The 21,598-nt window shown below is 50.4% G+C and overlaps 2 protein-coding genes across 5 annotated transcripts in view; one reads left to right on the top strand and one right to left on the bottom strand.

The window, feature by feature from the left end:
* DNAJC16 (DnaJ heat shock protein family (Hsp40) member C16) overlaps positions 1–14,427 on the top strand; it is a 24,174-nt gene extending 9,747 nt beyond the window's left edge. For 3 of the 4 annotated variants that reach the window (XM_037146112.2, XM_037146113.2, XM_053660420.1), the window contains 11 exons: positions 220–404; positions 2,444–2,548; positions 3,255–3,413; positions 4,985–5,115; positions 5,950–6,133; positions 6,864–7,046; positions 7,222–7,298; positions 8,310–8,390; positions 8,492–8,590; positions 9,090–9,260; positions 9,535–12,892. In XM_037146112.2, the coding sequence (XP_037002007.2) occupies positions 220–404; positions 2,444–2,548; positions 3,255–3,413; positions 4,985–5,115; positions 5,950–6,133; positions 6,864–7,046; positions 7,222–7,298; positions 8,310–8,390; positions 8,492–8,590; positions 9,090–9,260; positions 9,535–9,934 (1,775 nt within the window). In that variant the 3' untranslated portion in view covers positions 9,935–12,892. Of the gene's footprint in view, positions 1–219; positions 405–2,443; positions 2,549–3,254; positions 3,414–4,984; positions 5,116–5,949; positions 6,134–6,863; positions 7,047–7,221; positions 7,299–8,309; positions 8,391–8,491; positions 8,591–9,089; positions 9,261–9,534; positions 12,893–14,297 lie in introns of those variants that run through there. The other variant, XR_005082644.2, reaches the window with a different exon arrangement.
* AGMAT (agmatinase) lies at positions 13,305–21,598 on the bottom strand. Its single transcript, XM_037146114.2, has 7 exons — positions 21,243–21,598; positions 20,111–20,313; positions 17,842–17,890; positions 16,606–16,801; positions 15,724–15,903; positions 14,422–14,506; positions 13,305–13,683 (listed from the first exon to the last, which is right to left on the bottom strand). The coding sequence occupies exons 1-7, from the start codon at positions 21,512–21,514 to the stop codon at positions 13,610–13,612; spliced, it is 1,059 nt and encodes a 352-aa protein (XP_037002009.2). The 5' UTR covers positions 21,515–21,598; the 3' UTR covers positions 13,305–13,609.

Genomic DNA, 21,598 nt, shown 5'->3' with positions numbered 1-21,598 from the left:
TAGAAGGGCAGCTTAGGGGCGAGGAGGTCACCAACCCTGGCAAGACAGCAACCACTGGCCTGAACTAGGGCAGTAGGAATAGAGAGAGGCGGGCAAGTGTCCGATCCTCCCTCCTGGAAGGTCAGAATTTCAGTTTCACACCAAAAAATTACCTACTGGCATTTCTTCAGCTGCGGAGAGACATAAAAGGGCTTCATGTGAGTCTCCCATCCTTTGCAGGCGTGGGGATTGGCGTGGTGCATGCTGGGTACGAGAGGCGCCTGGCCCACCACCTTGGAGCACACAGCACACCCTCCATCCTCGGAATCATCAACGGGAAAGTCTCCTTCTTCCACAATGCGGTTGTCCGAGAGAACCTGCGACACTTCGTGGAGAGTCTTCTTCCGGGGAACTTGGTGGAGAAAGTGAGTACCTGGCCGAGAAATGGTGGGCAAGGCTCCTGGTGCTACCGAGGGCCCCGGAACTCTACCTGTGGTCCTTTTGAGCAGGGCGGGATACGTATCAATGAAGTAATCACTCAGACGAAGTCTCAGTGAAGTCTGTCAGAGACTGAAAGTGGAGCAGGCGGAGAGACTCCAGGGGTTCCTCCCTGTCGATCATCCCTGCGCGGATTTCTTCTGTCGTAGGAATCTGAGCCTCCAACCACAGGGACTCTTACTTTCTAAGCTAAAAACTGGAGCACGGCGTAAGATAAAGGGTTTCTTTCCGACTCCTGACCTTGTTCACTTGAAGATACTTTTCTTATGAGAATATTGAAATTAAGCAATATTCAATTCTGGGCTTAATGATCATATCTATAGAAAACACCAAATCTCGTGAAAACAGATCTTATTTTTGGAACGTTCACAACGTATAGTGAATGATGCAACAGTGGTTACATTTCACAAACAAAAGGTTGAGCTAAAGAAGCCAGGCATAAAAAGTTCATACTAGCTTATGGTTTTTATACATAAGAAGCATTTTTGATGTGGCTCAGTGGATTGAGTGCCAGCCTGTGAACCGAAGGGTCACTGGTTCAGTTCCCAGCCAGGGCACAGGCCTGGGTTGCAGGCCAGGTCCCCAGTTGGGGGAGTGCAAGAAGCAACCAGTCTATGTTTCTCTCACACATCAGTGTTGCTCCCCCTCTCCTCTTTCCTTCCCTTCTCTCTAAAAATAAATAAATCTTTAAAAAAAAGAAAGGGAAGAAGCATTTCCCCCCGCCCAGTCTCTTAAGTTAGGGATCAAAAGACCTAAGACAGGATCCTTGTTTTGCTTTAAATGATCCCTTCCTTCAACAACACCAGGAAAAGGGAACGTCCAGACGTTTCCGTCATATTTCCACCTGCACTGTTCATAGACTGTCCTGCCAGGGTCGTTGTCCCCAGAAGAAGTATTTGTTGGAGTTAGCTTGAAAGGAAATGGCCTCCTAAAACCCCGACAGGTTGTCCTGGTAGGTCCTCAGACCTTTATATAATATCTGTTCTGTGCCTGGCACTACGGTGAGCGTTGAGGACAGTTTTCACGAGCTCACGGTCTAGCGGCTGGTTACTTCCATCTGGTATGTTAAGAGCCCATCCCAGAGAGTTGGGAAAGGCTTCCTGGGAGAAATGACCCCTGTACTGAGTTTACCAGGTGAGGAGAGAGGAGGAGGGAATGAGCTCCAGGCAGGCAGAGGTCTGGGGCGGGAGCAGCCTGCTCTGTATGCAGTAATCATTAGTGAGGGGGAAGAGGACGAGATTAGACCATTAATAGGAATCTTGCCATGAAGGCCTTAGAGGGCCTCTTGCCCCTTTAAGGAACTTGGGCCTTGGCCTGCAGGTGACAGAGCCATGAGCAACAGAGAGAACTAACTGATCAGGTTGAGGTTTTACCTACTTCATTCTGGAAGCAAATTGGAAAGATACTTTTTTGAACTCTTTCAAATTTTCTAGATAGAAATTTAATTATACATGCTTTAAATTTGTTCTTTCAGTAGAATTATTTTAAGGCATGCACTGGGAAATGCAAAAGTAGCAATGCAGACGGCAAATGAAATTATGTAATGTATAGGTGAGGTGGGCCCACTTATTTTCATTTAAGCTGTTTTAAAAGAGCAATTGTTGCATTAGCTTCTGTATGAGATTAAAGTTAGTAGATTAAGGTTAACAGATTTCAAAGGACAGTCTGTAAGCAAGAACCAGCTGTGAAACCTTAATTTTTAAAAATAATACGGCCAGTAATTATTTTAGACAAGATTAGGATTTCAGTCTGTAAGAGTTGAAACACATGGAAATACGAAATTAACAATTCCTGTTCTTTTAAAAAGTTTTAGTCAAATGAAGACAAAAAGACTTGTTTGCATTTTTTAGTTTTTACAAAATAATATTTCACACATATTTGATTTTATTTAAATATCTCCTGACTAGATTATAATGCAACTGTTGAAAATTAAATACTGAAACTAACATCCTCTTTTCAATTGAAGGTTACAAATAAAAATTACGTCCGGTTTCTCTCTGGCTGGCAGCAGGACAATAAACCGCACGTCCTTCTGTTTGACCAAACGCCCATCGAGCCACTGCTGTACAAGGTACTTCCCCTGCTGGGGCAGCCTGTCCCCTGTCACGGCGCGGAGAACTTGCAGCCCGAGTGTCCTCTCTGTGGGTGAAAGCCCATCCCTGAGAAGTGTCCGCAGGCCACTCCCTTAAACATCGCACGTGGGTGGAGCACTGTGCTGCTGCTGTGCTGCACGTTCCGTGCACGTAACAGCACTGACTCCTCGGAAGAGGCCGGTGACATGGGCATCGTCCTAAGATACTGAAGCACAGGGGGCGGGTTGTGCGGCCAGCCCACGGTCTCCCTCCAGTGTGGGGAACATTGATTCCCTGGAAGCCTGTCTGACTCCAAACCTGCCCTCCGAACCATACCCTACTCTACATGTCCAGCACACCTCTGCTCATCAGTGTGACTGACGTGAGACGGTCACTGCACCTTAGGTAATTGGGGTACAGGCACTCCTCCAACACGCCATGCCGCCTACCCACTGCAGACCTCAGTAAGATGAGCGTTTTGCTCTCCCTATAAAAAAGAAGTAGTTGTGTTTAGCTTTGTCGGTGCAGTTTTCACGCATGGCACACCATCGAATTCCTTCAAGTGTCCCAGAGTGAAACAGCCCAAGCAGGGCTGTGTAGTGAGCTGGGGTTCATCCCCGCCCACTGATGGGCCGAGTCACACTCGATTCTTAATCCACATGCTCTGCTGTTGATCTCATGTCCTCCTCTGTTACGCCCTAACAGTTGACTGCTTTTGCGTACAAAGACTACCTGTCGTTTGGATACGTGTCTTTCGGTTTGAGAGGGACAGAAGAAATGACAAGACAGTACAACGTCAACGTCTACACTCCCACCATCTTGGTCTTTAAAGAAAACATCAACAAGCCCGCGGATGCCATCCAGGTATGTGCGCGTCGCCGGGTTTCAAGATCGCCCTCCCATTTTATCTCGGGCCTTCACATAAACCCTAAGCAGCAGAATCGAACAGAGCAGGTGAGGAGGAGAAACTAGTTTTTCATTTCTTCCTTCAGAGGCACAAAATTTAGAAACAAGTTTGTTTTCCAAAGGTACTGTTTTGCTTAAAAAAAATAATCTTTTGACAGTAGAACGGTGGCTGCCAGGGGCTACGGGAGGAAGGAAAGGGGAATGAATTAGTGCTTGGGGGTGCAGGGTCAGCTGGGGATGATGGTTCAGAAGGTGGATGGTGGTGATGACTGGAGAACAGTGTGAGAACACTTAATGCCACAGACGTAGACACTTGAAAGTGGTCAGCCCTGACCTGTGTGGCTCAGTGGGTTGGGTGTTGTCCCCTGAACTAAAAGGTTGTTGGTTTGATTCCTGGTCAGGGCGCATATGCCTGGGTTGCAGGCCAGGTCCCTGACTCGGGGCATGCAGAAGGCCGCCAGTTAATGTTTTTCTCACACATCAGTGTTTCTCTCCCTTTTTTTCCCTCTTTCCCCCTCTCTGCAAAAATAAATAAAATCTTTTTTAAAATGGTAGGTTTTATGTTATGTATATTTTACCACAAAAATTAAATACTACTACTTTATCTGCATCTCAATGTTTTGATAAATAGTATTTCTATTAATCATTCAAGTTCAAAATATTTTCTAATATCTGACATACTTTCTTGGTTCAATAGGTTATTCAGAGTATGTTTCTCAACACCCAAGGATTTTCTGGTCTGCATTTTACATGGATTTCTAGATTGTAGTCAGCCTGCAGTGTACGGAGTGGGAAAAAGTGAATTCGCAGTTGTTGTTCTGGAAAGCTGTACGATACAAGCATAAAGGCTGTGTTTCACGTACTCACGACTATAAACCCAATTTTGCCTGCCCTGAATCATTTCTGTCCTTCAGAATGTCTGAGAGATACAAATAACAAAGTGGTTGTCATACAGTTTTATAGTCTGCCTTTTATACTTAGTAACTTTGTTACTTTGGAGTTTACTTAATTACTCAGTTTGCTACAAATCTTGGAAGAAAATTTGCCAAAAGTGTAAAATGATTGACTTTTTAAATATGCCAGCAGAAGCCAAAACAAAAGTTCTCCATTGGAAAGAGCACTCGACATTGACCCGAATAACTACAGCCTGGCCTTCAGCCCTACATTCTGGAGTAGACCGCAGGTTTATTTGCTCAAACGGATCTTTCTTACTTTGTTATACTCCTGTAGCCGGGGTCAGCCACATTTTTTTAAAGATTTTATTTATTTTTTAGAGAGAGAAAGAAGGAGAAAGAGGGAGAGAAACATGGATTGGTTGCCTCTCAACACACCCCAAGCTGGGGACGTGGCCTGCAACCCAGGCATATGCCCTGACTGGGACTCAAACCAGTGACCTTTCAGTTCACAGGCAGATGCTCAATCCACTGAGCCACACCAGCCCGGGCAGCCACATTTTTTAGAGCTTATCAGTAAAGCTCATTTGCAGCAAGAAACTGTATAAAATCAACTGTTTCTTGGTTTTCTTTTAGATCCGAGCTTTGAAGAAACAGGTCGTTGATGACTTCGTCGCCCAAAACAAGTATCTGTTAGCAGCCCGGCTCACCAGCCAGAAGCTGTTCCACGAACTCTGCCCCGTGAAACGGTCCCACCGCCAGAGGAAGTAAGGATTCAAGGCTTTGCTCCACCCGTCATTGCCATAGAGGGGCCATGTCAGACTTTACCACAAGGCCGTTAAACACCTGCCCTGTGACAGAATTTATTCTTCATGTGACCAGGACTGACTGACAGCTGTTACAGGGGTGTGTGTTCATTCAGGGTCCCTTAGGACCAAATTGTTGGGTGTCCCAGCCTAGTCTGAGGGCCAGAGAAGATCTCCCTAAGGTGTCACACTTCAGCTGGACCCGAAGGAAGAGAGGCTTCAGCCAGGTGTCAGGGAGACGTGGTGACTCTAAAGAACACAGAGCATGAACGAGTTACCGTTCCCACTAGCGGATTCCACTCGGCTGAGGCTTTTGCTGGTCTCGGGGGATGAGCACTTTGCCCGTCTCACCGGCCTGGAGGCAGTGCTCAGGAGATGCTTGGAGAGCAGGGGAATGAGCGATGAGCTAGACTTTCCACTGGAATCGTTGCAAAGGAAGAATGAGGCCCAGTGACCTGTGGGCTGAGAGGTGTGAGCAGCTCTGCCTGTGAGGGAAGAACTAGACCAGATGGCTTCTGAAAGGCCCTTCTGTGTCAAGGACTCGGTGGCCGTTGCCTTAAAAGAAATTCCTAAGTGTGGTAGCATTTGATTGGGGGGAGGCGTCACTGGTCTGGAAAAGCAGCAGGTCAAGCGTACCCTGAAAATCCTCTCTCATTAGAGATTTCGAAGAGCTGGTTTCCATTAGTCAAAGTGTCCATTTGAGCACCACCCCTGCGCCCCCCCCCCCCCACTCACCATCACAGGTGCTTGTCATGGCCTCGGGAGTTGGCTATAACCTCTTCTGTCGCGGTGCAGGTACTGCGTGGTGCTGCTGACTGCTGAGACCACCAAACTGAGCAAACCCTTTGAGGCCTTCCTATCCTTTGCACTGGCAAACACACAAGACACAGTGCGGTTCGTGCACGTCTACAGCAACCGGCAGCCGGAGTTTGCCGACACCCTCCTGCCAGATAGCGAGACGTTCCGAGGAAAGTCAGCGGTGAGCCGTGGTTCCCGTGCTGATCCCCAGCTCCCCACAAGCAGGGGCGCTTGATTGCGTTCCCTCCTTCCTCGGGAGTTTTGAGCACAGGTTCCGGGAAACCCGGAACACTCTGAGCCTGTTATAAAAGCCCACTCTCATTAAAATAGTCGCTCAGCCCTGTGATTTCACGTCTTAGATTCTCAGCAAGCACCTTTCCTGTGAGTAAAGACTGAAGACCATCAGCCCTTCTCTCTAGTTTTTCCCACACAGGTCTAGTCTTGCAGTGTCCAGCAGGCAGCATCGTCCTTAGGCCGCCGATCATGCGCTTTCGAAATTCCCCTCCTCCGCACACCGGGCATCTGATCCATGGTTCCTTCCTTCCCTCCTCGGTCATCAGTCCCCACAGAAGCACACTGTTCTTCTCTGGCCTTTTTAACCTCTAAAAACAAAGGGTTCCTTCCTTATAAAATTAAGTCGGAGGTTGTTGAACAAAGTTGATTGAGAAGAAAGAGCTTTCACTTTTAATAGAAGCTTCAGAAAATTACCATAAAAAGTCACCATAATTTCTTTTGTCAGAAAAACTTGAGTTTGAGTCTCCTGCAAATGCTTTGTGCTCACCCATATCTGTATTTTGAGTTTGTTGCTGAGTTTACTAGACTCTTTCTTCGTCCTTTCAGAAAAGAAACTAAACAATAGTAACTCAGCATTCTTTTGAGAATTCTGATGGTTTTTCTCTGTTTTCTCCCAGGTGTCCATCTTAGAAAGGCGCAACACGGCAGGCAGGGTGGTGTATAAAACCCTGGAGGACCCCTGGACGGGGAGCGAGAATGACAAATTCGTCCTCCTGGGATATCTCGACCAGCTGCGGAGGGACCCGGCTCTTCTGTCCTCGGAAGCTGTGCTCCCCGACCTGACTGACGAACTTGCCCCTGTAAGCACGTGGCCCGGGAGCGTGGGCGGGACAGGGCTGGGGAGCTCCCGGGGCCCAGGCGGAGGGTTGGCGGCAGCACTGTCGGGGGGCGAGGACGGGACCGTGACTGTGTCGGGGGCAGGGACTTCTCCCACCAGGGCTCAGGGTCTGACCTTCGTCCATTCTCTCTCAATAGATTTTTCTCCTTCGGTGGCTTTACTCGGCTTCGGACTACATCTCCGACTGCTGGGATAGCATCTTTCACAGCAACTGGTAGGAATGTTACTGGATTGAATTTCTTGTGCTCCATTCATAGCAGGACCGCTGTTTTCTTTTGAGAACAAGCCTGTCGTTCTTTGATTTGAGTGTGTCTCCAACACAGGCACGTGGAGGGATGTCGACATTCTCAGCACTGTCCCTCTGTTTCTTTCGGTGACTTCATGTTTTTTTATTGGCCGACCCTTTCCCACCAGAAGGGAAGGACCACCCCTGGCTGTCCTTCCAGACAGCAAAGCCCAGGGCTGTCCTCTTCCTCAGGGCCCCTCTGGTGCCCAGCCTGGCGGCCGACACACAGGGAGTCCAGTGTACAGGTCACAAGCCAATCAGCGAATTGATCAGAGAAGGGAGGGATGTCCCCCTCCCACTCCAGGCGACCGGGGGCTCCTGAGGGACAGAAGCGCGTCTCCCTGCCCGCGATTCCCGGCACCAGGCACAGCTCCTGGAAAGTGGCAGGGCTCTACGGAGTGTTCGTGGGAGGACACCAGTCCTCGAGAACGCCGTGGAAGGTCAACTCTTCCTCCCTACGCCACCCTCTGAGCCCCGCCTGAACTACTCCAGGGGGAAATCAAACTAAAGGAAATCATTCCACAGACTTTTAGTCACTGCCACTTAGCTCATGGCATTCCCCCGTCCTGATGACGTCCTAACTGCCCTTGACATCAGAGTGTCCTCCCATGCTCACAACTCAAATCCGTCATCACCCTCTTACTGGTTCCTCCTGCAGGGCATGCTGGGCCCGGCCTGTGACACCAAGACACAAAATCAGACTTTTAAAACGAGCTGTGAATGATAACAGTGAAGGGGAATCTCTGCTTCTGTATCCCCGCCCGCTAAAGCCTCTATTTGTGTGAAATCCAGAAGTGTTTACTGATATGAAAGCTTTTTGGTTTGGGGTTGTTTGGGTTTTGTCCTTTTGAGCCAGAGAGGAAACTGGAAATCTGATGGATGCGTCACAGCAGCCAGTGGAGAGCCGGGCAGTTTGTAAGCTTGTTGACTTGCTTTTAGGCGGGAAATGATGCCCCTCCTGTCCCTGGTCTTCTCTGCCCTCTTCATCCTCTTCGGCACCGTCATCATCCAGGCTTTCAGGTAAGTCTTCTGCGGCCTCCCCGTGTGGTGCTGGGGGGGAGCCCCACACCTCCTGGTTGCTTGTCTTCTTTTTTGGTAAAACTCCCTTTTTTCCTCTTCAGTGACTCAAACGATGAGCGAGAGTCAAACCCTCCGGGAAAAGAGGAAGCCCAGGAGAAGGCCGGGAAGGCAGAGCCCAGCTTCGCCAGAGAAAACAGCAGGTTTCTCTAGCCAAACCCCAGCCCCCTGCCCTGAGCGGCAGGCCTCAGACCGTGGGGTCTCACAGAGCAGCGCTCGCACGGATGGGGGTGAGACGGGACAGCGCAGGTCACTGCTGCTTCCTGTTCACGGGGACCCTCTCCACATTCACACCCCACCTCAGTCTCGGGTGGAAAACTGGGGCAGGAAACCGAGAAGTGTGTCCAAGAGATGCTCAAGGAGCCCGGAGCACAAAATGGTGCATCACCGTAACTGCCGACACCTTTTCCTGTCCCAAGGTTTCTCCTACCCCTGAACGGCAGCACCTGAAGCAGCGAGGTGCAGGCCCAGGACTTCCAAGTAGGGACCGTCCCCCTCCTCCAGCGTGGCGGGCCCCAGGGTGTTCAGTAATGTCAGGCTAGTCTGGTTAGAACCCAGTGTTTCCTTCCCCTTGATCCTTTTAAAAGCGTAAAGGCACCCCCTGCCCTGAGAACACCTTAACTCCTCCGTGTTTCTCCACAGCAAGATCCCTAAAAAAGGCTTTGTGGAGGTAACTGAGCTCACAGATGTCACGTACACCAGTAACCTGGTGCGCCTGAGGCCCGGCCACATGAACGTGGTGCTCATCCTGTCCAGTGCCACCAAGACCAGCCTGCTGCAGAAGTTCGCAGTGGAGGTCTACACATTCACCGGGTGAGCTGCACCCTTGGGAGGCCTGGGGGGTTGGGGACAGTGGGCAAGGAGGCGCTGCGGGGAGATTGCGTCCTTCCCTCTCCGACCTCCAGGAGCTTTATCCATGCAGCGAGGTGTTGGCTGTGACCTTTCTAACCCAAAAATGGAAGCCCTTGCGAGGGGACAGTTTTTCCCCCTTGACTTTGTGTCCTTTCGGTCCTCCCTCCGTGAGCCCTTTCAGGAACCCGCCTGTGCTCTAGCTCTTGTGTGAGTCCTCGTCCTCTTCCCTCCCCAGGAGCAGCTGCCTGCACTTCTCCTTCCTGAGTCTGGAGAAGCACAGAGAGTGGCTCGAATACCTGTTAGAATTCGCTCAGGATGCAGCCCCCATTCCTAACCAGTACGACAAGCACTTCATGGAGCGCGACTACACTGGCTACGTGCTGGCCCTGAACGGCCACAAGAAGTACTTCTGCCTCTTCAAGCCCCAAAAAACAATCGAAGAGGAGGAAGCCATGGGAGCGTGTGGTGACCTTGACTCTTCCCTCCATCTGGGGGAACCCCGAGGGAAAGCTTCCAGTGGCCTTGGGTCCAGGCCCATCAAAGGAAAGTTGAGCAAGCTGTCCTTGTGGATGGAACGCCTGTTGGAAGGCTCCTTGCAGAGGTTTTATATCCCATCTTGGCCTGAACTAGACTGAGAGGATTTCCAAGAGACTTGAACTCTTCTGACTTTTTACAGGCCCCTGTGAACGGGTATTTTCAGGACTCAAACCATCACAACAGACAGAGCGTAGATTTTAGAATATTCTTCTAGAACAGAGGATAGAAGAATCTATCCTTTGTCCTATTCTAACCTAGGAGTGAAAATACCACAAGTCAAATTCCCTAGATCAAAATATTTTCCTTTGGGTTTTTTTTCCTCATCTGAATGCCGCACTATTTAAAACAGACCGCTCATTCCCTCTTCCTTCCTGGTCCCCGTCAGGCCCGCCCAGCGCCCTCCCCCTCCGTGTCTCCGGGGTGTAGGAGAAGCACAGAGGTTCGCCCTGGGCGGTGCGTGCAGGTTGCAGGCCGGGTCATTTGCCCTCCTGTCTCGCCCCTCCTGGCCCCACTGTGCTTCCGCCACAGCGCATGCTGGAACAGTGGGACAACCCGCAGCAGCTTCAAGGCCCCGCGTCTTGAAAGAGGCCCAGATCCCAGCAGTCTTACCTTTAACGGGTTTTTCCGGTAGTAAGTGGCTAATGTATATTTTGGGGGTATCCCCCTATAGCAGCTTGTCAGCCATGGTTTTCAAAATATAGGGCTGAGTGGGGTTCTGCATGTGAGTTGCTTTTCTTCCCAAGGCAAGAGAAGGGAGGGCTGGGCAGTGACTGAAGTGACCCCTTTGTGAGCCTCCCATCTGCCGCCTCCCCACACTAAACGTAGCCAACAGGGGCCCGCACGGCAAGAAGTACTGTAATGACTTGAGCCATTAACGTGTATGATTTCAGATGCCTTTCTGCCTCCGTCAGTTGTAGGGCATGGATATTAGGAGCCATAACTTTAACCTTGTTCTCTGACCGTAGAGGTAAGCTGCTATAAGCCAGCAGATGTTAAACTGAAGACACATTATCGGCACACCCGCCGTGAGTGGCGTCTCTTCAGTAAAAACCAGACACGTCTTCACGTTAAAGAACCTGACTTTTCTGCAGTGTGTGTTGGGCACTGTCTCCCCAGAATGCTGTGTCTTCGAGTCGTCTTCTGTGACAGGTGGACCCAGAGTGTCCCAGACTCCTGTTTTGCAGAAGGCTTGTTTACTTGGAGCTTCTGGCCTATTTCTGATGTCTCGTGTTCATCATTTCACTGCTAGCTCAGAACTGCTTCCCCGGTACCCAGGTGAGACCTGGCGTCAGCTGGCTGAGCTGCAAGGTCGCACCGGCTCCAAGCTGGGTCGTTCCCGCTGGTCAGAGAGCTTACCTTGTCTTTGGAGGATGCCCGTGGCGTTTGGGCCTCCTCCAAGAGTGAGCTGTTCAAGTGTCAGAGCAAACTGCCCTTGAAAGGCAGTTGGTAAAGTGAAGGGCCAGAATCACTGATGGGACAAACCCAAGTTTGATTTTCTTTAATCATAACTGCTCTAAATGAAGCCATTTGAATCCTGAATAGCTTAATTATTGAGCTACAGTGACCAGTAGCAAATTATTTGAGCCCAGGAATTTCTGTCGCTTTCATGGAATCTATAGCTTTATGAAAAATAATTAATCACTGCCAGGCTTCATTTTTCCACACGATCCTCTGAAACAGATGCTTACTCTGGCTGCCCTGTCTCATGGCGCCCCACCCAGGGAGAAATGACCGTGGAATTCATCTGGCTCCTCGATGCACCTGTCCTCAAATTATTTTCTGGGTCTTGTGTCCACATTGCTTAAATGAGTATGCTTTGGTTTGATGGTAGGTTTTTGTTTTTAATGTCTGGTACTAATGGGACTCCTGACCGTAATCCATAATTTGTGAAAACCAAAACCTCTCCAGATTTATTCATTTTTTAAAAAGTTGTTATTAAAGTAGAAATCACCTTCAGACAGCTCTACCTTCCATTTGTACTAAGAAAGGAAAATGATAATAGATTGAAAACATTCCTGGCAAATAACTTCAGTCCAAAAATAATTCTATAGGTCTCTTTGGGAGCAAAAGTGTCTGCCCAGAGGCCTGGGGAGCTCTCGTTTTAAAATGAACTTTACCCTTGACCCCCAAGCCTTTTCTCCTGAATGTTGTGTCCATTAACTTGTTTAGTTTTGTGTCAAATGTATGAGCCATTGTCTCGCTCAGCCAAGGCCACCATTTCTCTTTCTGATGTCTATAACCCCCAGACCCAGTTTGGGTTTTAACTTCCTAGTCTTCAGATACGTATCTTAATAAGACAACATTGATGACTTTAGAGGTAGGTTTTTGGGGTTGATAGAGGCTATGCATCATGTTTAGCAGATGGGGTTGAAAACTGGCCTTAAAAGTCTGTAAAATACACGCCCATTTAAAAAGGATGTTCTCACTGCCAAGGTGTCAGTGGCGCGGTCTGTCGAACGTGAGGCCAGCACCCCCGACCAAGCCATTTCCGTGAGCAAGGCTGTGCTGGTCCCACTGGGCACCATGGTCTCGCCGCCATTACTTGACCATGAAAATTTGGTTGTGGTTTTCAGATAATAGGGTGATTTCCTCCTCATTCAGTACATAAATGTTTTCCTGATATAAAGAGAAATGGGATCTGAATGTTTTGAGTGCTTTGCTTTGTTTGGGAAATGGGATTAGAAGCAAACACTCAAAAACCTTTTTTTTTTTAAGGAAAATTCTTTAGAAGATGATGCAAAACATTTTATCAAATGAAATGTTGCTCACATCCAAATACCTGCCCATTGTCCCTTGAAATCATGCAGGGCGGCAGCTGCTGGCACTCTCTGCTCAGTCTGTCCAGGAGAATAATTGTGCTTTCGAGACAGATGTGAAAAGAAAGTAAATATTTTGCACTTTTGATACTCTTAGGAACAAATAACTTATTTGGCAAATGGTGTCTTTTTTATGTTGTCTTTGTTTTGTATTGTGAACAGGTACTAAAGCTGATGTTATTTTTGTTTTAAGAATATTGCCGACTGGAAACAGAAATAAACTATTTTAACGTGTGATGATTACGGGCAGCTCCTGCATCACAAGAGGAGGGTGTGGTCACGGGCACGTTATCAACACAGCTGAGGTTGCATGTAACTCAGCACACGCTTAAGATCAGCTTGTCCCAGCTGCAGATTTCGGGGACTGCTGTCAGGATGCATCAGCTAGGAGGGCAGATAATGCAAACCAGGCTTCAGGGAGTGTCAGGAAGGGCTCTTGGGAGGCCGGCTGGTGTCGTCTGCTTTACAAGACGTTTCGGGTACCCCTCCAGGCTTTTGAGTGGGAAGTTTATTAGGGTCTGCGTGTTAGTTTCTTTCCAACTCTTTGTTCATGCTCACAGTGCTTCTAAAACCAAGGTGCAGCCCCCAACTCCTCGGAGGAGGAGCTGTATTTAAAAGGAGGGTACTGTAGAAATATGGAAGGATTATACAGTATCGTCTCAGAGTCTTTATTTTATTTCATTCCTCTGGTTTTAAGGTAGCTTGGACCTCAATTCTCCATCCCTTCCCCCTCTGTCCTGCACCATCTTGCATTAAGGGGAGAAAATCGGCACACACTAGTAATACCGGCTGTCAGATTAGAGGTCTGTATGCCCTGGTTTTACAGCCACCGGTGACACCTTTAGCAGGAAGTTTCATCGGCATAAACGCCTGAGTACCGACTGCTTGCTCGTACGTTCTTGAGAATGTGTCACTGAAGCATTTGTCACTGTTACGTTGTCTTGAAGAGCACGCGATTCAGACGACTGTCACTTTGGGGAGCACACACAGCATCTCAAACAGCAGGTTAGCAGCCAGGAGGGCCGTGTTTCCTGCAGAGAAGGGAAACCCGGTGAAGACCGCCTCCCCGGGCCACGCCTCTCCGAACTGCGCCGCCTTCTTCCCTTTGTCTTCCTCTTTGGGGGTCCCCCCTTCCCTACTCCTCAGTGCTGCCCCACTGCCCTCCAGACACACCTTCCCTGGCATTCCGCTCCTTCCCTCATTTGGAAATAGTGTTTTAAAATTCAGAAGTGTTCTTTTTTGCTCTGTGAACAGATTTCCCCCAAAAGAAAACCTATAATAATGATGTGTATTGTATCTATTATCGAACCCTCTGAGGCTAATAGGCCTAACTGTGTAAGGTTTTCTTACACAGTTATAATTAAAATTACTGGAATGGCATCTGCTCAAAGCACCTCTCCTAAGGCAACTAATTCCCCACTTTATTAATAAATGTTATTTACCCTTTGAGAATTCACTTTTCCACAAGATAGCAGGGTGATGGCAGAGTGCCAGCCACTCTGCCACTAAACTGTAGGTTGGTTTCTTTCTTTTGCTGACTGGTGGGCAAGCTAATAATACTTCACCACCTCCTGGGGGTTTTGTTAGGGCTCATTAGCTCGAGTTTGTAAGATATGCAATAATAGGCTTATTTTCTTCACTGTAGGACATACTCAGCAAGCAGATTGCCGAGTTACACAGAGGGACCCATCCATCTGCTGCCTATTAACTGGACTAACATCATTTAAACTAGCAGCTGCCTACAGGTCACAGATTTCTTGTTTACTCACCAAAAGGATCGTATGGAGGAGAGACTTCCACGAGGTCACAGCCCACCACGTTCAGGCCTTGACAGCCCCGGATGATCTCCAGAGCCTGCCCACCATCAAGCCATAGAGGTAATCATTTACGGTGAGAAGCAGCCCCTAGGGGCCTCGGTGCATCCTCCCAACACGTGCCCCGCCTTTGACTTGGAACTCTCGCTTTCCCTCAGTAAACGCTCACTGACCGCCGGGCACACTGGCGGGCATCACAAATGGCCAAGGCACAGTCCCTGCTCCTGAGGGCTCCACAGTGTGATGATGGGGACAAGCAAACCAATCATTTCCATGTCATGCAGGAAGGACTTCAAGGAAAGCAAGTGGAAAATAGGACGGGAACACATAATGAACAGCCCCGAGAGGTGGGGGAAGGCCTCCCCAAGGCGGAAACACTTAGCTCAGGAAATTGACCGAGCAGGTGAGCAGGGGAAGGACAGCCCAGGCAGCGGGGAAAGGGCCCCAAGACAAGTACCCACAGTTGGATGTGGCCGGGAGACAAGATGAGGGAGGGGATGGCAGGAAGAATCGCTTTGTCTCAAGGAGCGTCCACTGTGCAGATGAAACGCCCAGAAGGATGACAAGCTCAGCAGTGAGGATTGTGTTTTAGAATTCTCTCTGATGGGAGCTGAAAACGGCTTTGAAGAGGTAGTTATGGCCATCCTCCATAGAAGATGTGAGCTAATTCGTGAGGTTTAAGCAGTCTCCATTCATTTCTTCCCCCAAACCTTCGAGTACCTACTATTTATAGGCCAGGCCCTATTCTAGGCTCCAAGGAGAGGGCAGTGAACCAAGCAAAGGCCCTAACCTCCTGGAGCTCACCCTCTCTTATAACCACACTCCAATTCTGCCTCCCTGCAACTGCGCTCAGCACAGCCTGCAGGAAATTATTTGGGTATTTCTAAAAGTCTTGAACAACCTAGGTAACTGGTTAATCCCACGGTGTACTTTTCAAATTTAACCCCAAAAAGATAAGTTTAGTGTTCCTAAGAGGGCTACTCTGATATTGTCCCCATGAAGCAACCGCAGCTGGACCAGCGGCAGCGAGATCAGGTGAAGGACTTATCCCAGGTAAGAAACGAGGGCCCTGGCTACAATCACTCAGTCCTCGGCAAGTCAGTATTCATGCCTAGGGTGGCCGTGAGAACAGGAAAGTCCTACCTGATCTGCCTTTAAAATCCTATCCTGATTCCCGAAGACTCACCGCAAGGCCCAGGAAAGCAGGGAGTTAAAAATCCTCATCCCCAGGTATGGTCACCCGTGGAGCCTCCGTACCTGACTCGGGGTGAGGCCAGCAATTTCAGGTGTCCCCGTCCCTGGGGCGTAGGCGGGATCCAAGCCGTCAATATCAAAGCTGATATAAATGGGTTTGCCCCCCATCTGCTGCCTCACTTCTGCCATCAGAGGAACCAGCGACTTCATCCAGCAGTCTTCAGCCAGCACCACCCGGAAGCCCTGGGGAGGGAGGAATGGAAGAGTGGAGGTCAAGGCTTCTGCGTGGTCAAGGCCGCATTTCCTTGGCATTTCCTGTGTGCCAACCCCATGCCGAGCTCTGCGCACTTCACATTGGACCCTGAACCTTCATGAGGAGGGTGTTATCATCCTTATTTTACAGGGGAGGAAGGGAGGGACGATGACGATGACAGGTAAAGCAGACGAAGGTCAAACTGACGTCTGGAGACGGGATCAGAGAGAAGCGTGGCTCACGCGAGAGCGAGACACTCAGGACAGCCCGTGCTAACGCTTCCCAAGCAGCTCTGTCCGGAAGCCTGGCCTTTGCATGGGGACTCGAGCCATTATTTCTGTTGGGTCTTGTCACCTGTGTTCACCTAGGAGCCACTGCGTCCAGCGGATGTGAAGGTGAGCACTAAGGGGGCCACTCGCCTTGGGTTTGGGCCTCCCCAGCTCTTTCCCAAGCCAGCAATGGCCCGGGGGGTCATTTCTGCTCATCTCCCCATCCCAGCCGCGGCCTCATGAGCTAACATTCTCGCCCCTCTCTGCTCCACATGACCCTCTGGGTGCCAACTCAGCCTCTCGTCCCTGTTTCCTGAACTTGACTATTACAGCCCCTGTGGAATCCATAGCCGCCACTGAGTGAGCAAAGGAGGAAAGCATGTTGCAGGCAGGGGACCGAGGGAGAGGTGTTCGGTCTGTCACCTGGCTCCGGCTGTATCTGCAGGGATCCAAGGTGGTGGAAGAGCCCCTGATGCCAATCTGTACTACGCGCTTACAGTCCAGAAGTCCCTCGTCCACGCACCGACGGAAGGGCGACCCGTGATAGATCTTCTCTCCCAGGGCTTTATCCGTCGTGTCCATGTGAGCGTCCACGTGCAGCAGCCCCACAGGGCCGTGCCTGAGGACAACGGGGCAGCTCAGAGGCCAGGCCTCCTTACGGGGCCTGAGCACAGCCGCCCTCCAGGCCACCAAGACTTTATGACAGCTCATAGCCAAGGAGGGGAGGCCAGGCATCAGTCACGGGCCTTGCTGGTTTCTGTCTTCAAATGACTTAGCATCTCAGAGCAATCCACTGAGAGAAGTCGGGCCGAAAATAGACCTGTGCTTCAGCCTCCACCCACTACCTATCGCCCAGAAGTTTCCTCACTTGCAGATGGAGAGAGCTGGGTTGGTGACAACGAAGGAAGAGTGAGCTCCGCCAAACTAATCAGAGCCCCCCTTTCTCCAGCTGTGGCACCAGGAAGCAGCCTGGGCACCCAGCTCTCTCGCCACAATGTCCATCGACCCTGCTGGCCAACCAAAAGAAACAGGCAATCCGTAACAATGCGAGGCCAACACAGCTGTGTGCCCACCCACCCCAAACCGGAATGCTACCCACGTGTCCTTTTCATCTATGGATCTGGAGCTGCCTCCGACTTGGCCCATCTGTCTCGTTCCCAGACTCATTCACCCAGACTCAAGTCAGTCCATCCTCGGTAGACTTCTGCTGCTGCAAAAGCCGGCTTCTCCCAGCTTTTCTGGGAGGGGGACCCTGGCAGGAAAAAGCCAGGGCCTCTCCTCAATAAGCAGCAGCACTGGGAAGCCTGTCAGTATTGGGGTTTGGCCTGCGAGCAACAAGTTAACTGGGCTTGTCTATTTCACCAGAGGCTCATCCTCCCCAAAGGGAGGCAAATGCTGAGCGTGCACACCAGAGCAGACCTAGGGCAAGGGAGGCTGGCCAGAAGAGTTAGTTAATAATAGTCTTGGCTTCTAGCTGGTGACTGACAGAGACACCTGGAGCCCGTCATTAGTTTCGATCCACAGAAGCAACTCAGTCGGGAAGCTCCCACCACCCCCAATAACCTGAACCAGCAGAGGTCGCCTGACACCAGCTAGCAGCAAACGTATTCCTGAGCTCCCGAGAATTTTGAAAGCTCGCCTGGGCCCTTCGGGACTTACTTTTTTGCCATGGCTTGCAATATAGGGTATGTGATGGTGTGATCCCCACCTGTGAAGGGAAGGAAGAGGGAAAAGTCTGGAACGTGGACAAGAAGACAGGACTGCGTGTGGCACAGAACGGCCTTCAATGGGCCCTCTCTGTGTGGCTGAAGAACTACAGCCCCACCTAACACGAGAGTTTGTTCAGTGGGGAAAGGGACGCCGGGTGTTTGGAAGCACGTCGTCATTTAAGAGAAGAAATGAGACAAATTAGGGCTTCCAGGTGAAGTGCCCAGAACGGCCCCATCCAACGGCACTTTCTGCAGTGACGCAAACGCCCTGCACTGGCCCGAGTGGTGGCCTCTCACCGCGCGTGGCTCTTAAATCAGGGCTCATGCAACGGAGGAACGGAATTTTTTATTTTATTCAAACCCACGATTAAATGAATACTTATTATTTAAATAATAATGTAAATGAACTCAAGACTAATTTTAGCCCCGGCTGGCGTGGCTTAGTGGATTGAGTGCTGGCCTGCAAACGGACAGGTTGCTGGTTCGATTCCCTGTCAGGGCACAGGCCTGGGCTGTGGGCCAGGTCCCCAGTTGGGGCCGTGCGAGAGGCAGACGATTGATGTTTCTTTTGCACGTCGATGTTTCTCTCCCTCGCTTTCTCCCTCCCTTCCCCTCTCTCTGAAAATAAATAAATAAAATCTAAAAATTTTTTAATTAATTTTAATTTCAATAGCCACATGCGGCTAGTGGCTACTGCTCAGGACAGCACAGGTCTAGAAAAGTATTACTATGCCTAACTATTAATGACAACAGCTAACACTTATTGAAGCTCAGAATAAGCCCAGCACGACGCCTGGCCTTTTGCAGGCACATTCGTTACATGTCCCTCGCACAACAGAATGTGGTAGGTGTGGTGTGATTATCATTCCCATTTCACCGGTGAGGGAATGAGGCATAAATAGCTAGTGGGGGGTGGAGCTGAGATTTCAACTGGGCCACCCAGAAACCACCACGCTTTGCAAGCCAGGCTCTCTATTTCGACGAGAATAAATTTGCTGTTTAGAAAAAGGCCGATGTCGTTTTAGCTGTTTGTGAACCAGTGGGCATGGGCACGGTGGGGAAGGGGAAGGGAAAGCCACACTGACATGGCTGGACCCTGAAAAGGAGGAAACCGCCCTGTGTGGTTCTCCCAAAGTCATTACCACACTGTCCTTGAAATAGTTCAGAAGTCTCACCGAGCCCCTGTCGGCAGCCTGCTCCAGGCCGGGGGTCCGGAGCCGGGAGAAGGGTGAAGTGATTAAAGTGGGCGATGCAAAACTTAAGGGTTGCCAAACACTCAGTAATGGAGACAAATGCTCCTTTAAAAAATAAAAATTCACGCACACAATCCATGATAGATGCACTCTCCCTCCCAGAAGCAGACCTCTTCCTTCCCTCTCAGAGGTGCATCTCCTAAACCTGGACGCGACCTCATAAGACCTGCAGCCAGGGGAGCAGTGGGCAGCGGCATCTCGTCCGGGACAGACTGGCTGATCCTGTCTCCGAGGCCCCCTTTCACCGACTTCCCAGTGAGCCCAGCAGCCCCGCCCAGGCTCTTTCCTGTTGCTTTTTCTATGCTAAGCCCTAAAACTGTCCCCAGCTTTAGTCAATGTACTCTCAAAATAAAATTTAAAAAAAAAAACTTTTCAAGAGATGATAAATTTTACAGAAAGGTGGGACCAGTAACTGCGCTGTTCCTAGCCATAGCAGAGCCTGAGGCAAAAGGGGGGAATCAGAAATGCTTACTATTCACTTTCACGGCACCCCTTACATTTTGCAGAGGCAAATGCCTCCTTTGCCTCGTCCTAGTCCAATCCTATCTGCCGTTCTAGTCCAGCATTTAAATATCCTGTCCTCAGGTAAAATACATGAATTAACAATGTTCTCGCTTTGGCTGGTGTGACTCAGTGGATGGAGCACTGGTCTGCCAACGGAAGGCTCACTGGTTTGATTCCCAGTCAGGGCACGTGCCTGGGTTGCAGGCCAGGTCCCCAGTTGGGGACACACGCAAGAGGCAGCACATCGATGTCTCTCTCTCTCTTTCCCCTTCCCTTACCCTCTCGCTAAAAAATAAATAAATAAAATCTTAAAAAATATATAATGTCCTCTATCCCACTGTCTCCACATCCACAGTGGCAGGCTCTGGAGAAATAGCTGTACTCTAGCCGATGGTAAACAATCCCTGAGCACAGCGACCTGCACTTGCAGCAACCTGCACTTGACCTGGCAGTTGTCATTACCTAAGGTCAGAGGAACACAGCCAGCAGCTACAATGTTCTGGTAGGCCTCGTGAATGAGGCGGCAGCTGTCTTGGAGGTTGTAAAGATTGACATTCACGTCGCCTAGGTCTGCAACCGTGAGGGACTGGAAGGGGAGGGCCCCTGTGCTGGGGTTGACCGCCCGAAGCATCACTGATTCCTCCCGGATCCGCCGGGGGCCAAATCTGGGAGGAGAAGAAACATCCTCTGAGCATCCCTAAAGGCTTGGAGGCGCTGCCTCAGCAGGGGCTTCTCAGCCTCTGCAATAGTGACACTGGGGGCTGCATGTTATGGGGGGCCGTCTTATGCATTGCAGGATGTTTAGCAACATCCTGGCCTCTCCCCACTCGATGCCAGTAGCAGCTCTTCCTCCAAGTTCTGACACCCAAAGATGCCTCCAGACACTGCCAAATGTCCCTTGGGGGCAAAATGACCCTGGTCCAGAACCACTGTCCCAAGCTACATGTGGAAGAGATAAAAGGCACAGGCCTGGGAGCCCAGCCATCACCAATTCACTAAACGGCATTGGATAACTGAGTCTCCCCGAGCCTCCGCTTCCTAACCTGTAAAATAATAATAATGTTTACCGGGCCCCATTGTTGTAAGAATTAGGTGAGATTATCTATACAAAGTGCCTTGCACTTAGTAGGCCTTTAATAAGTGGTGGCGTTTATCATTTAGACCAGTAGTCAGAGGCATTGTCACTGAGCTTAATCAGAAATAGGTGAAGGTTAATAATCAGGAAAATGGATTTACTTCCCCTGACTTGAACTTAGGAAAACTGCCTTAATTTGAGCAATTCTTGAAGCAGGTGACACCTAGAAGTTTTGGGAGGGGGCAGCCAGCTGCTTCTGGTTGTCAAATGTCCCCTGCCCCTGGACGTTGGGGAGACCCCAGCCTCCACCCCCGCAAGGCCTGGGGAGCAGGGTGTGGAGAGGGCCCCCTAGCAGAACCGCTTTCTTTACCAATGGATGTCACACGTGTTGAGCTCTGGGGGTTGCATCAATTCTCCTCCAACCTGACCCCAGGTGAGCAGAGGTGCCTGTGCGGGCTTCCGTGCCCGGCGGCTCTTAGGCTATTTCAGCCACGTGTCCCTGAGTCCTTCCGTCCTTACCTCGCCCCAGGCCGGTTGGAGGTTCCAATGTCCAGGGGCACCCCTACAAAGGCGGCATCCAGCCCCTCAGGGGACGTCTGCACCGGCAGCCGCATCATGGAACAGACGCCTACAGGTCGGGCCACGGATTCAGAGCTGGGGGGCAGGTTCCTGGGGGTGTCGGAGGCCTGGCGGCTGAAGCTGCGGCGGTGGTCACAGAGCCCCGCGGCAGGTTGTGTGGCCCCGCCGGCTCCCCGGCCTCGGGCACAGAGGGAGGCCAGCAGCCGGAGCATGCTGCCCACCCGCCCGACCTGACTCGTCCCCCACAGCGGCCAGGTTGCTTGTGCCAGCGACGGAGCCGCCGGGCTCAAAGGGCA

Source organism: Artibeus jamaicensis, unplaced genomic scaffold (genome assembly GCF_021234435.1).
Source record: "Artibeus jamaicensis isolate MK-2021 breed Jamaican fruit bat unplaced genomic scaffold, CSHL_Jam_final scaffold_847, whole genome shotgun sequence".
NCBI classification, from domain to species: Eukaryota; Metazoa; Chordata; class Mammalia; order Chiroptera; family Phyllostomidae; genus Artibeus; species Artibeus jamaicensis.
This window is presented reverse-complemented; position numbering and strand designations above follow the sequence as displayed.